This window comes from Paramisgurnus dabryanus, chromosome 22, assembly GCF_030506205.2.
Source record: "Paramisgurnus dabryanus chromosome 22, PD_genome_1.1, whole genome shotgun sequence".
Lineage (NCBI taxonomy): Eukaryota > Metazoa > Chordata > Actinopteri > Cypriniformes > Cobitidae > Paramisgurnus > Paramisgurnus dabryanus.
Genome location: NC_133358.1, coordinates 20,988,405 through 21,002,445, shown reverse-complemented (window position 1 = coordinate 21,002,445; position 14,041 = coordinate 20,988,405). Strand labels below are relative to the sequence as shown.

The 14,041-nt window shown below is 38.6% G+C and overlaps 1 protein-coding gene across 3 annotated transcripts in view; it reads left to right on the top strand.

The window, feature by feature from the left end:
- The window catches only part of ctnnd2a (catenin (cadherin-associated protein), delta 2a), a 310,244-nt gene that overhangs the window by 290,042 nt on the left and 6,161 nt on the right, over positions 1–14,041 (top strand). For all 3 annotated transcript variants that reach the window (XM_065258246.2, XM_065258245.2, XM_065258247.1), the window contains one exon: positions 8,002–8,128. In XM_065258246.2, the coding sequence (XP_065114318.1) occupies positions 8,002–8,128 (127 nt within the window). The remainder of the gene's footprint in view (positions 1–8,001; positions 8,129–14,041) is intronic.

The window sequence follows — 14,041 nt, the reverse complement described above, 5'->3', positions numbered from 1 at the left end:
CGACGCAATACGTCATCACGTCAAGAGGTCACAGAGGACGAACGCGAAACTCCGCCCCAGTGTTTACAAGTGTTGAGAACGAGGACCGTTCCTATGTTGTTGTATGTCAACTGATACTAATTAATGTCTTTGTGTCAGTTTATTGTTTAAAATAGTCAGCAAACGTGAGTTTTATATATGTAACACGTGACCTCCCTACGTCACTACACATTTACGTTAGGTCGCGCTGGACCGGACCTAAACGAAAAGTTGTGCTTTAAAAGTGTATATTTGTTATTTTTCTTGTCAAAAATGACAATCGTTTTGCTAGATAAGACGTTTGGGATCGTTTTTAGTCCTTTGAAACTCCGTTGAAAAAAAATGTTAAGTGTTGAATTAAGTGTTAATTGTTGGTGTCTATTAAAGTATTAAAATGAGAAAAATCCTGCAATGTTTTCCTCAAAAAACATAATTTCATCTCGACTGAACAAAGAAAGACATCAACATTTTGGATGACATTGTGGTGAGTAAATTATCTGGATTTTTCTTTTAAGAAAATGGAATATTCCTTTAAAAGCTACAAAAGCTGTCACGGGGGGCGATACCTTTTCAAAATGTATCTAAAATGTGTATATTGGTTGCTCAAAGGTACATATTGCTACCAAATGAACAGATATCTGTACATATTAGGACCTTTATAAAGGGTACGGTTCCAGTGACAGCTTTTGTACTTTTTGTTCCGACGGTGTAAAATTTAAAACATGGCCCTTTTTGAGGTGCGGTCGGGTGCTGGGATGGTTTGTAGATTTTTAAACATCTCTCAGACTAACCCGCTTCCTCAGCCAGCCCAGCTGAGCCCTGGAAATGTCACGAGGGATTGTATTAAGCAAAGGGCAGCAAGAAAGAGATTGCTATTATTAACATTTGCAGAACCCCCCGTCTCTCATCTCATGAGTGCATAATGACAGTCGTTCCGTGCGGATGCGTTTTTCTCCCTCACTGTCGAAATGAAAGGTGTCAATTGGATGAGTCTGGCCACCTGAGGTGCGATTCTTCATGTTTTGGGTGGTGTGACAGACGGGCAAAAGAGAATAACGAAGACAGGGGGAGAAAAGGAAACAAGAAGTGTAGGATGCCAGACACCTCCCTTGGCGATGAGCGATGGCTTGGTGCCCAGGAAACATCTGTGATCTTTTAGTTTTAATACTGCTAAGCTGTATGGAGGTAGTTTTATGTTATAGATGCTAAATGTTCACTTAATATATTGTGAACATTTGCTGATAAAAACACTGAGTGATGGTGTTGGTAACAATTTACAAGAAGTTAGATTTGTTAACATTACTTAATGGTTTAACTAACATAAACTAACAATCAACACAATTTTACACCATTTATTAATCTTAGATTGTGTAAATTTCAGCATTTACTAATACATTTTTAAAATAAAATGCCACTGTTAACATTAGTTAAAGCACAACGGTCTATATTGGCATTCACTATTATTAACTTTTAAGTAAGTTTAATAAATGCTGAAACACTATATTGCACATTGTTAGTTCATGTAAGCTAATGCATTAACTGAATTAATGTTAACAAATACAACCAAGTATAGTGCCAATTGGGCATCATTTAAATGCCACGGCCTATCTGAGCATTGTTTCTGACCATGTCCATCTCTTTATGACCACCATGTACCCATCCTCTGATGGCTACTTCCAGCAGGATAATGCGCCATGTCACAAAGCTCGAAATCATTTCAAATTGGTTTTTCTTGAACATGACAATGAGTTCACTGTACTAAAATGGCCCCCACAGTCACCAGATCTCAACCCAATAGAGCATCTTTGGGATGCGGTGGAACAGGAGCTTCGTGCCCTGGATGTGCATCCCACAAATCTCCATCAACTGCATGATGCTATCCTATCGATATTGGCCAATGTTTCTAAAGAATGCTTTCAGCACCTTGTTCAATCAATGTCACATAGAATTTAGGCAGTTCTGAAGAAGAAAGGGGGTCAAACACAGTATTAGTATGGTGTTCCTAATAATCCTTTAGGTAAGTGCATATTGTTCAGTGCATGCATGAAATTCACAACTCCACGCTAACACATGCAACATGCAAAAACATGCAAACTCTGAACAGAAAGACCACCCAACTCATCCAGGGCTTGAACCGGGGCTTGAACAGTGCTACCCACTGAGCCACTTCGCAACTCCTATGTCCTGTATTAATGAATAAATTCATGTAAAGTTCAATGCATACATAAAAAAAGATTTAGAAACTATTTATATACAAATTATGACTTTGGAAAAAGCTTTAAATTCTGATTAGGTGTGTGTTTCTAATAAGCCCACAAGGCTTTGGTTTGATTCAGATGGTGCAACCTAGATTTAGACTAAGATTAAGTGAAGTTCTAGCCTGAGAGAAGAGAGAAGTTGCTTATGCATTGATCTTAAGCCGGAAGGTTCACTCATGTTATGCTGAGAGGCGTTACGTTCAGTCTGGCAGTCTCCCGAGATCCAATTCCACTGTCACCCTCTCTCTACCAAGAAGTATCAGGGTAGTCAATTGCCTCAAAGACCCACGGGAGCCAACACAGCAAGAGTTCGCTCCTGGCTCCTTCCGCCTCTGGGAGTATAATAATGAGTCTTTGCCAATGGCTTGCTTCAGCGCAGATTTCCACACTGGAGTTTATTCTTTGTGAGCAAATGTTAAGCAGCATTATTGAGGAATCATAGGTGGGCAGGTTGCCATAACTGACTCATCTCCTCGTAGTCTGAACGAAGTCCTGTGGTGAAACTGCCTTCGCTTACTCCTTCAGTCAAAAACATTATATTCTGTCAGTCCTGATAAGGAAAGAATGAAGCTGTGATACATAATGAACACATAATTAAAGTCTTTAAGCGAATTGAAGCTCACTCTTCTCTGAAAGTATTGTTTTCAAATGACTGAGCACATCTGACTTCAAAAGAGCCATCCATCTTTCCAGGTGTCTTTTATCTCACAGCCAACCTAATCGCCCATCACATAAAAGCGGAAAGGTAAAAATCTTTTGGGAAGCTAAATGTTGTAAAAAAGCACAATGACAAAGATCCAGAATGAAAGGCCTTTAGCCGACAGGCGACAACTGCCATTTTTCTCGTTTTTTGTGTCTTCTTCACACCCCTTGGAGCTTTCAAAAACCTGTCCAATGTTATTATTTGCAACAGGCACAATCGTTGTGGAGCACTGGCAGATTTCTTCCATGTTGAAAAAGTGGGGCAGCTTTGAACTGCACAGAGTCTGAGAAACCATCCCTTTGATCTCATCCTCACCTCAACCACAAAAGAAACGTCACGGAGGGGCAAGTGAGATGTCAGGGGTCGTGTTCGTCCTCCCTGTTAGAAAACTTCTTGTGCTATTCTTCTTGTCAGTCATCTTATCAATATCAGTGGCATTTTAGCACTGAATTCTTGTATTGACTGTATCGAGATCGCTCATTTTATCAGATAGTCTTTTTTTGCTTTTGTTTGCTTTTTTTGTGTTTTTTTGCTGATGCACATCTCTGCTGTAGCGTAGATGTCTTCACGATGCATGAATATTTTGACCTTTTATTCAGTGAATGAATCCACTAATAATCGGATACACGCTCATGATACTGTATCACAACCTCGTACAGCCAATGTAAACAACTCAGTCATTTTAATGAGCCGAGTACCCATCACATTTGATAATAATAATTTGAACTCATTCCCCGGCAGCCTTTTAAAAAAAAAGTTTTCCGCCAGCATTTTTTTGTGATTTTCACAAAAGTTTCACCAAATGCCTTCCAGGAAAATGTTCTTCTATAAACATACAAATACATCAAAAGAAAGAACAGACCCTCTGCTTTCAAACAAACAAACAAAATTGGAAAAAAATGTTTAATCCTTTCTTCATTTGTTCGCTTTTTCTTTAAAGGCACACTGCTGAACTTTTTGGCCTCTAGGGGCACTAGACATGTATTTTTCACGTCTAGCGCCCCCTAGAGGCAACAAGCGCCGTAGCACTGACGCAAAACAAAGTCTGATCAGGAAAGTCGCATAGACCAAGCAATGCTGAAGACGTTAATTGGTTGTTTCAGGGGTGTTTGTTTAGGGTTGGAGATAACTGTGCATTACAGTCGATTGTCAGGAGCAAGATATAGACGTTTTGTACCTAAAACTAATTGTTATTGTGCTTGTTTTGGATTAATTTTATCTTTAGATCGAACTTGTGTCGTCTTATTTGTGATAGGCTAGCCTACTCATATGCGTCGACTCTTTGGGTCACAAAGTCGCGGTGTGCCTTCCAGCATGTCATATGAATATAATTTCATGGGTTTTATTTTTTTTAAATGCCAAAAGATCGCGTAGCTCTCATTTACAAGCCAGTGTCATTATAATAGCCTATTGGTTACTGTTTTTACAGATTACAGAACGAATTTGAGGAAGTGACGCATGCCATACAGCAGTCAAATTTTTTTGTTATTTTTGTGCTTGGGTTACTATTCGAAACACAAAAGTTTAAAAGTACGAGTAAAAGCAATACAGACCCCGTCAGACTATGGTAGACATGTCATTCAACCTATTTTTAGTCGATGTACCATCACAAGGGTCTTTGAAATATATTATGAAGGTCGAAAAACTACAAAGTGTCACTTTTAAAATACCAAACTTTGAGCAAAAAGCTCAAATAATAGTATTTTTGTAAAGAAATTTAATCAGAGATCAGATTCAGAATGATTACCAAAACATACACAGAGTTTAAAATGTGTACAAATGTTTTTGCTTCAGTTTTTTATAAATTGGGTAAGAGTGCCATCTAGTGGATAATAGCGGAATTACAGATTACCATTACCATTACAGGGAAATGTTTTCTCTTAATTGACGAGATAACTCGTCAATGGCAAGGAAAGAGTTAAGGTGTACCAGGCAATTTTACTTTTCTCACTTTATTTTTTAATGATGTACATATATACTATATTAAATATGGACCTAGTGTCTGTGACATCATCTGTAGGCTTCTGACAACCATTTTTGAAGCCCAAAGTAGGCTAAGCCTGCCCTTAACATTTTGGCAGCGCGTCACTGTGCAGTATTCATGGATAACCGAATAAATGCTGGAACATGCGTGGAGCTGAGGTGCCTGTTTGCTGAAACCATGCCTGCCTAGGTCGAAGGTAGTGACAGCTGCGGTGATTCACTTGTCAATCAAGTGGCCACGCCCTTAATTATGCAGAACTTTAAGGCTAAAAGGGTAAAATTATTAGCTTTTGAGACCAAAAACACTTTTTGTAGCAGGCTATAAACATATTTATTTCTGCTGTGAATTTAGGCATTTTAACATGAGGGGTCTATGGGATTGACTCTCTTTTGGAGCCAGTCTCTAGTCGATGAGTAACTTAACCTGCAAGTCGATTAAGTGCAGTTTAAGTTACTTACGTGTTGGCTTCATGAGAGAAATCGGAAAGTTGCCCCTTGAATGTACTGCATCACTCGTTCAGTTTCTCTCTCCCAGCTTTGATCTCTTAGCACACTCAGCAGACCCATGGCTGATGTGTCACAAGGCCAGTGGCCGATGGCTTTAGTTTATCTCCTCCATCAGCTTTTCAGGTTGCCTCAGTCACACATCAAACAGCTTTCCCTTCAAAGCCACTGACTCTAGATCAGTTGTTAATCGATTTCTGTACCTCTATTCGTTCATTGATTTCTGTAATGACTCCACACAAAAAGGTCCTAAACAAGACTGACAGAATAACAGTGGGCTAATGTAGCATACATAGATCTTGAAAAAAGCATGTTGTGTTCGCGGAAGCTATGCTGTGTATCAAAGGTTAGGGTTTGCTGTGTTTAAAGGAAGACACCAATGTTTTTCAATATTTTACTATGTTCTTACCTCAACTTAGACAAATTTATACATACCTATCTTTTTTCAATGCGTGCACTTAATCTTTGTGTATCGCGTCGTGAATGTGTTAGCATTTAGCCTAGCCCCATTCATTCCTTAGGATCCAAACAGGGATGAATTTAGAAGCCACCAAACACTTTCATGTTTTCCCTATTTAAAAACTGTTACATGAGTAGTTACACGAGTAAGTATGGTGGCACAAAATAAAACTTTTGTTTGGAGCCATAGGAATGAATGGGGCTAGGCTAAATGCTAACACATTCAAGAAGCGCTGTACAAAGATTAAAAGTGCACACATTAAAAAAGATAGGTATGTATTAATTCACCTAAGTTGAGGAACATAGTAAAATATAAAAAAGGTGGTGTTTTCCTTTAAGACAAATATTCAAATAAACATGTTTGTGTCTCTTCTATGCAAATTCCAAAACTAATATAAACGTAGGCACCAATGCCAGAAGCCAGAAAAATTGACGTTTTATTTTATTTTCATTTATAGGAAATAAGGTTGTCAGTTTTGTACCTTTATCCATAATTTGCTCAGTGGTTGGAATGTGCTCTGCATTATCATCTCGCAGTCTTGGTGAAAAAGGTTCAGGCGCGATAATTCACAAGGCCCTGGTTATTATCAGAAGAATATAATCATGTCTAGATGACATGTTGACCTTTTGTAGTGATTTTTTTTGGAGAAGAATCTATCATGTCCACATTGTCTGGCCGGGCTTTACAGATAAAATGTCATTATTTTAAATTAGCAGTATTTGTAAAAAGTCTTTTTCAGTTTGATTACATTTTGATTCGTAACCTTTCTGTCTGTGATTTAATAAAGTCTTTATTTTAGACATCTTCATTTGCCAACCCAGGCCCACTCATCATACTTACCTCTGCCTACATTTCTGCCAAAACTAAAAAAATACATTGCCCCAGATATTTATTTCAATGGGATGTCCACTAGAGCTTTTTTGTTTGTTTGTTTTGACGTGTTTTTTTAAGGTTGCCTTTGTGAAGTAGATTTGTGCCGTTTGGTACTAATTTATAACGCACAACATGCCTAAGTGCTTTGCGGTGTCCTTCGGTTTAATTTAAATAAAACACAGCCGACTAAAACAAACACTAAATTATTAATTACTGTCCCGAGACTATGCTTTCTGTAAACAACAAATTCTTGACATACCTTGGCTCAACGCAAATAATATTGACATTCACAACATCAGACGTTTATAACATGAACTGAAGAATATACTCCAATAATGGTCAAGTTTATCTGCTTTGTGACCTTGAATGAACCCACATCAAAGCAGGAAGAAAAAAACAAGTGCTTCCAGTGCCTCTAGTGGACACTCCAGCCGAAAGATGCAGTGATATGTACGTGGAGCAAAGCATTTTAGGTTATGCAGAAATGTATATGTAGTGTAGCTATTTGCATATGCACAAATTTCTCATTCTGCACTGGCCCACATGAAATACAACCTAATCATATTTGACCCAACCGAGCATTTTCAGAGTGTGTTGTACTTTTACCTTTTTTGTTTCGTTTAAAGGTGACATAGAATGATTGAACGGGGTATTTATCTTTGTTCTGTGATTTGACATGTAGACAAAAAATGTTTTCTCAGATTGCTCTATTAGGGTGGAGGATTTTAAACAAGTGGTTTGCACCTATTTGGCTCCCCCTACTGGCTTAACTTGCAATCTCATTACTGATTGGCTGACTTTGCTGCCACTCAAAAAATGTAGCCAATTATTTTAAAGTGGAGGGGCAGTGATGTCATAAGCATCATTTTTTCAGATTGGTCCGTTTTCTGGCTGACATTTCTAAAAGAGGAATTTCTATGAGACTGAGATGTTTAGCATGTCTAGCATTTTTTGTATGTTCGTGAATGCGGGTAGACTACCATTATTCAACAAAGACAAGCTAAAAATGGTTTTTCATTTGTTTTCTCTGTCCCTTTAACTGTTTAGTGGGAACGAAAATACCTGTTTTTTTAACCTGAGGCAACTGTTGTTGAGTTTGAACAGTAAAAGCATTTGTTCAACTTAAATACTTTTCTTTATTTTGCACCTCCTCCATCTCACTTACACACTGTTAAAATATCTGTTTCTCTTTTTAACTCCAGGATGGCTATTCGCAGTATCACTTTGTCGGTTCTGCCTCAACAATAGAGAGAGACAGACAGAGACCATACTCATCCTCACGCACTCCATCAGTATCCCCTGTCCGGACGTCGCCCAACAACCGATCAGGTGTGTATATGTTTACATATGAAGAGCTAAGATGCAAAAGCCACTAAACACCAACCTTAAAAATGAAATAATATTGAACGCTCTCTGCCAGCATTATACATCAAATACTTTTGCTTCAAATTCGCTTAATCCCAGACTCCATTCAGGCCATTCAGAAATACCAATTTGCTGGCAGAATCCGAAATCCGGAATTTTTTGTGAACTCCCCAAAGTGCACGGAAGAAGAATGTAAAACGATAGGGGTCACATTCAAACTTGTGTCCCTTGTGAGTACCTGAATACAACTTAAACGTGGCAGCCACATGCATCATAGCTCCCCCTAATGTGTGGTTCATTTTTTTATTTTTACCCTTTAAATTCTAACTTTACACATTTGCAATGTTTCTCCTTTTCTATAGAAGTGTTTTTTTTTTTTAGAAGTAGAGTTTTTTGCAGATAAAAGCTTGCATGCACTTGAAGGTTTTGCATCTGCGCTCTTTATTTCCCACCGAGCTGAAATATAACTGGATTTGATGGTGTGCTGTCCATGGTGCTGAAGTGTCCCTATTGGTTGAATTCATATTAAAGTCTTTCAATTCTTTATAGTCCAGAACAACAACAGAAAGAACCTTCAGGAGGCGAGGCAACACTCCCTGAAGTGTTTTGTCTTTAACCCTGATTAAACTGATACAATACTGTTAAACTGATAGGGATTCCTCTGTGAATCTTGGGAATTAACTTGGGTTAATGATCCGCACTGCTGTCGGGGTTAGTGGATTCATGGCCAGCTGGCTGTAACTATAACACCCATTCCGGTGGACTTAGCATTTCGCTGAAGCAGAAAAGTATTTTTCCCACCGTAAGCTTTTGTTGGGGTCTCTAGAAGAGGCAGTTACGCAGTAGTAGAGAGAATTTTAGGGCTAATGGCTCTTTAACTCTTTCACCGCCAGCGTTTTTAAAAAAAGTTGCCAGCCAGCGCCAGCGTTTTTCATGATTTTCACCAAAGTTTAATGCCTTCCAGAAAATGTTCTTTTTTAAATAAATAAACATACAATATACCAAATGAAAGAACAGACCCTCTGCTTTCAAACAAAAACCGTTTCATCCTACCTTTAGTGGTTCTTTTGCAATCAGCTTTTGAATATGGGTAGGTTTTTGCAAAAACACCATATTTTGAGCAAAAAGCAAAAATAATTCCATATTTGTGACGGACTTTTCATAGAGATCCCATTCAGAGCGATCTTTAAAACAGACACGAGCCGTTTCTCAATGTCAAGGAAGGATCCTCGGAAGCTAGAATTTCGAGGATGCTACGTCATCGACGTCCGTCGAAGGACTGTTCCAATGTCGAGGATCCTTGAAATTTCAGCCAAGGACTGAGTCCTTCGTTCGAGAAATATCCCATATACAGGAAAGGATGCAAATTTGTATCCTTCGCGCTCTTCACGCGCTGAAATCACCCACAATCCTATGCGCGCAGCACCGAAAGCACACCTTTCAATCACGCAATGACGTAATGACGTGCACTTGCTAGCCTGTTCCATTTAACGTGTTCTCCGAATGCTTAAAAGGATCCTCGCCTAGCCTCTGAAGGAAGTGACTTGTAAGGACTAGTCCTGCCAAGGAAGTATCCTTGACATTGAGAAACGGCTACGGACATGCAGCAGCTTGCCATAGGGCAATACATCCGGTTTTAAAAAGTTGCGGAAGGGCGCCACCTGGTGGATAATAGCGGTATTGCGGAAAGACGGAAAATCTCGTCATTGGCGGGGAAGCGTTTTCTCTTAATTGACGAGATATCTCGTCAATGGCGGGGAAAGAGTTAAATGGATGTAAATAGAGTAAAGGAATGAGTTTCTTTCCCCAGCAGGTTTTGCACTGAATATTGCATTGCATTCTGGAACAGTTGGTCATGGTTGTCTCAACCCATGGTTGGGTAAAATATATACAAAGTTGAATTTCTTTAGCTGTGCTGCTGTAGATTCACTGTGTAGAGCATTACTGTAGCCTCCTTTTTTAATGAATTGGTTTAGTGACTGCTAGTTGTTTTTCTCAGTTAAACCTCTGAATTTTTCTGTCAGCCACTTGCCTACAATTGGTTTCCTGCTGTTTTGTCATCTGTAGGGTTTTTCGAAAATACACTGCAGCGTGTTTGTAAAAAACTGTGAGCTGTAGATATTTGCAAGAGATCAAAGCGCACAGTTAGACAGACAAAAGGAGCGGAAAACATTGTCTTGCAAATGTAGTGAAGAGCCACTGAGCTTCTCAGCGTATAGCATCAGAATGTGACACGAGGGCTCTTGTTTCTCAAACTCAATTAACTTTCGCTCAGATACAGGTGAGACCAGAGCCAAAACGTTTTTTTAAATATGCTAATTTTCCAGCTCCCCTAGAGTTAAACATTTAATTTTTACCGTTTTGGAATCCATTCAGCTGATCTCCGGGTCTGGCGGTACCACTTTTAGCATAGCTTAGCATAATCCATTGAATCTGATTAGACCATTAGCATCACGCTCAAAAATAACCAAAGTTTTGATATTTTTTCTATTTTAAACTTGACTCTTCTGTAGTCACATCGTGTACTAAGACAGACAGAAAATTACAAGTTGAGATTTTCTAGGCAGATATGGTTAGGAACTATACTCTCATTCTGGTGTAATAATCAAGGACTTTACTTTTGTAACATGGCCGCAGGAGGCGCAATGATATTACATAGTGCCTGAAAATAGTCCCCTGCTATTGAAAGATACTAAGGGGATTATTTTCAGGCGCTGCGTAATATCATTGCGCAATCTAATAAGATTTTAATGGATTGTGCTAAGCTATGGAAAATCAAGTGGGAAGGGATTAAGAGTGAGAAGATAATGACATTTCTCGTTGTTGGCTGAATTGTTTCCTTTGATAAAAACGAAAAGTAAATCATAATCATAAAATTTTCTTTCTAAGAAGTTATGTTGAGATTTTTTACATTGTCAAGATAATTAAAAAATACAGAAATCTCCTTCAAATAATGAGAGAAGATATTAAATAGGCATGACATTTCAATTTCGATCTACCCACTTGAAGCGGAGGAGCGAGAACCACATGAAACCCGGCGTGTGATTTACTACTGTCTGTTGACCTCACATTAAGACTATACAGAGATAAATGTGTTTCAGATGCTGGAGCTCAGATAAGTTGGAGCTCTGTATAATCATTAAGTCCATATTAAGGATATTGGCAAAACCATCAGTACAGAGTAGTAATGTGTTTACACACTTTGCATAATAGATTTATGCCCAGTTTGCTAATTTCTAGTAATTTATTTGTGTGTCGAGGAGATTATGGTTTCAACGCTGCTAGACAAGGCCTCCAGATGTGCTTTAATGGGGTGCCAGTCCCTAGCACACAACAGACAGCTACATCTGTTCATGGATATGATATTAAAAATACAGTTCATAATGTTTAAATAGAAGTATTACATCAGATTTTCAGATTTACACTGTCAGAAAAAATGGTCCCTATGTCACTAGGACAGAAAAAGTACACCTTACACCTAAATATTTCATATTACCTCAGAATTACAAATTGATAGCAAAGAGTGCATATTAGTGCCTTAAAGAGCACCTGTTGTCAGATTCACGTTATCGTCTCCAACATAAATCTCTTGGACTACAACAAACACATGGATTTTAGGCAACAGTTTACTTCCTGGGATTGGTGATGTAGACAAGACCGACATTATCATAAATCCTCCTGCTTCGGACTCACAGCTAAGTTAACATTGCATTGTGACCGAATCTTTCAAACATGGTAAGGAGCGTCACATTTCCAGCTAACGTCAAAGGTATTCAGACCATTCACAACGTAAAGATTAGCTGGCCAATCAGGGACACAGAGCTTTTCAAATCTGTGCGTTTTAGAAAGAGAGTGAAATCTGGAGCTACAAAAATGTATGGTTTGTGGAAAAGAATGTGTTTTTGAACCCTAAACCACTCGAACACATTGTATCATACCAAATAAACAAAATAACACTGTTTTTAGCAATGAAATAGGTGCTCTTTTAAGGTAGATATGTCAATACCAATACCTTGGCACCATTTTTCTGAATCACAAAATACTAAAGAGCAAGTTTTGGCTTTTTATATCAAAGTTATCAATGGTCATGCTGGGATGCACAACTAATAAACTGATTAAACCTAATTAATAGAGTGAGTTCAACAGATCAATGCTGATTTTCTTTAAACTGGCTTGTTTTTCTGAGAATTGCCATTTGTGAGATTTATGGAAACATGTCAACAGGGCCTTGAAGTTCTCCAAGTTTATTGATACGAATGAGAAGCTACAACCAGAGCTCCTCATTATTTAAGACGGATGATCAGTTGCGTGCATATTTTTGCAGAATGATGCATTGTCGAGGAACAGTGATTAGATTAAGCGTCATATCGAGGCAGTTTAGAGGAGAATAAAGTACTTGCCGTTATAATCTGATTATGGGTTTGAAATAATTACCATGCTAATGTTTCTCTTGGCCATTGTGGGTAGAGTAGTGCTCAGAGCGATTATGTGTTTTATTGCTGGAAATTGGAGTGTGTGTTTATGAACGGATATATTTGATTTTGCGTCTCATGGTCAGGGTTGATCTGTAATAGGTGTGTGCGTGTTGGCGTGTTTAAATTCTTCTGCGCTGGTGAAAGGGTCTTGCGCGCCTGTGAGGACTTGAGCAGCTGTGTGCTTTGGAGATAGCGCCGCTGCACACTGTCCAGGGTGCCAAGCTTTATCAGACCAGGCTGGAGGGAGGCTGGAAGAGGAGTGGCACTGATCCGGTTAGAGCACTGGGGCCGGAAGGGGATTTTTAGGCACAGGAGGAGGACACGTTCTTGTGACCTTCATGGTGCTCTTCAGAAGTGCCTGGGACAAAATACATAGCGTGATGAATAGAGAAAGAAATCAGGTCAAAATGCCTGAATATAAATCACATTATATACTTTAGATCAGAGCCGATCCTGGCCTTCTGGGGGCCCTAAGCAATTTTGTGAGGGGGCCCTGTCATCGGGTAAAAAAAACCCTTCACTGTCTCTGCTTAAATTTAGCTATAAAAAAAATGTTAACTAAAACACATATTATCTTATACCTGTACATTTTTGCCACATGTAGCCTACATTACTGTGACACTCATAAGAATACTTCCTTTTACACGTTTTCTGAAAAGCCTTTAATCTTTTACATTAGTACTTAGAAAAGAAGGTACTGCTAAATATATTATTTTTTAAGAGTTGTAGAACATCACGGAAACAAATTTAAAATTATGAATAAAATAAAACCAAAATAGTTGTCAGATAATCAAACAACTCAACAGATTTTGTTTAAAAACTAAGGCATGATCAGACTCTAACATACCAAAATACATAAATAATTCTCTAAATACGCAAACACTAGACATAATGTGCATTGTTTTAAAATGCTACCCGGAGTCACACAACGTTTTGCATGAATAAATGTGTTTATTTTTTAAGACGTATGAAAGATTATGATTATTAATGTGTACAAGCATTTCTAACAAAACTTATCTGGACTGGACTAGACTGGACTAAAACTGAATCTAGGGATTTGGACTGCAGTGTTTGTTATAAATCCATTGCATGGTTAGTCAAGACTAAACAGGAATTTAAAACATTAATGTGTTCTTAATCTTTTTACTTCACCTTTACTGCACTTGTCTTTCTTGCTCCGGGCAGATAGCTTTAAACCATATCCAAATAAAGACTCATGTAGTCGCGTCAAACGCATATGGAGCTGCATAATTTCAAATGGCTCTCGCGGGTGTGGCACAATGATCTTACTTGCCAGCTGGTCTATGCAGCGCTGAATGAAGTCAAGAACAAGGGGGCCCCCTAGTGGTGCGGGGCCCTACGCAGCTCACGTAGCCTGCTTATAGGGAGGATCGGCTCTGCT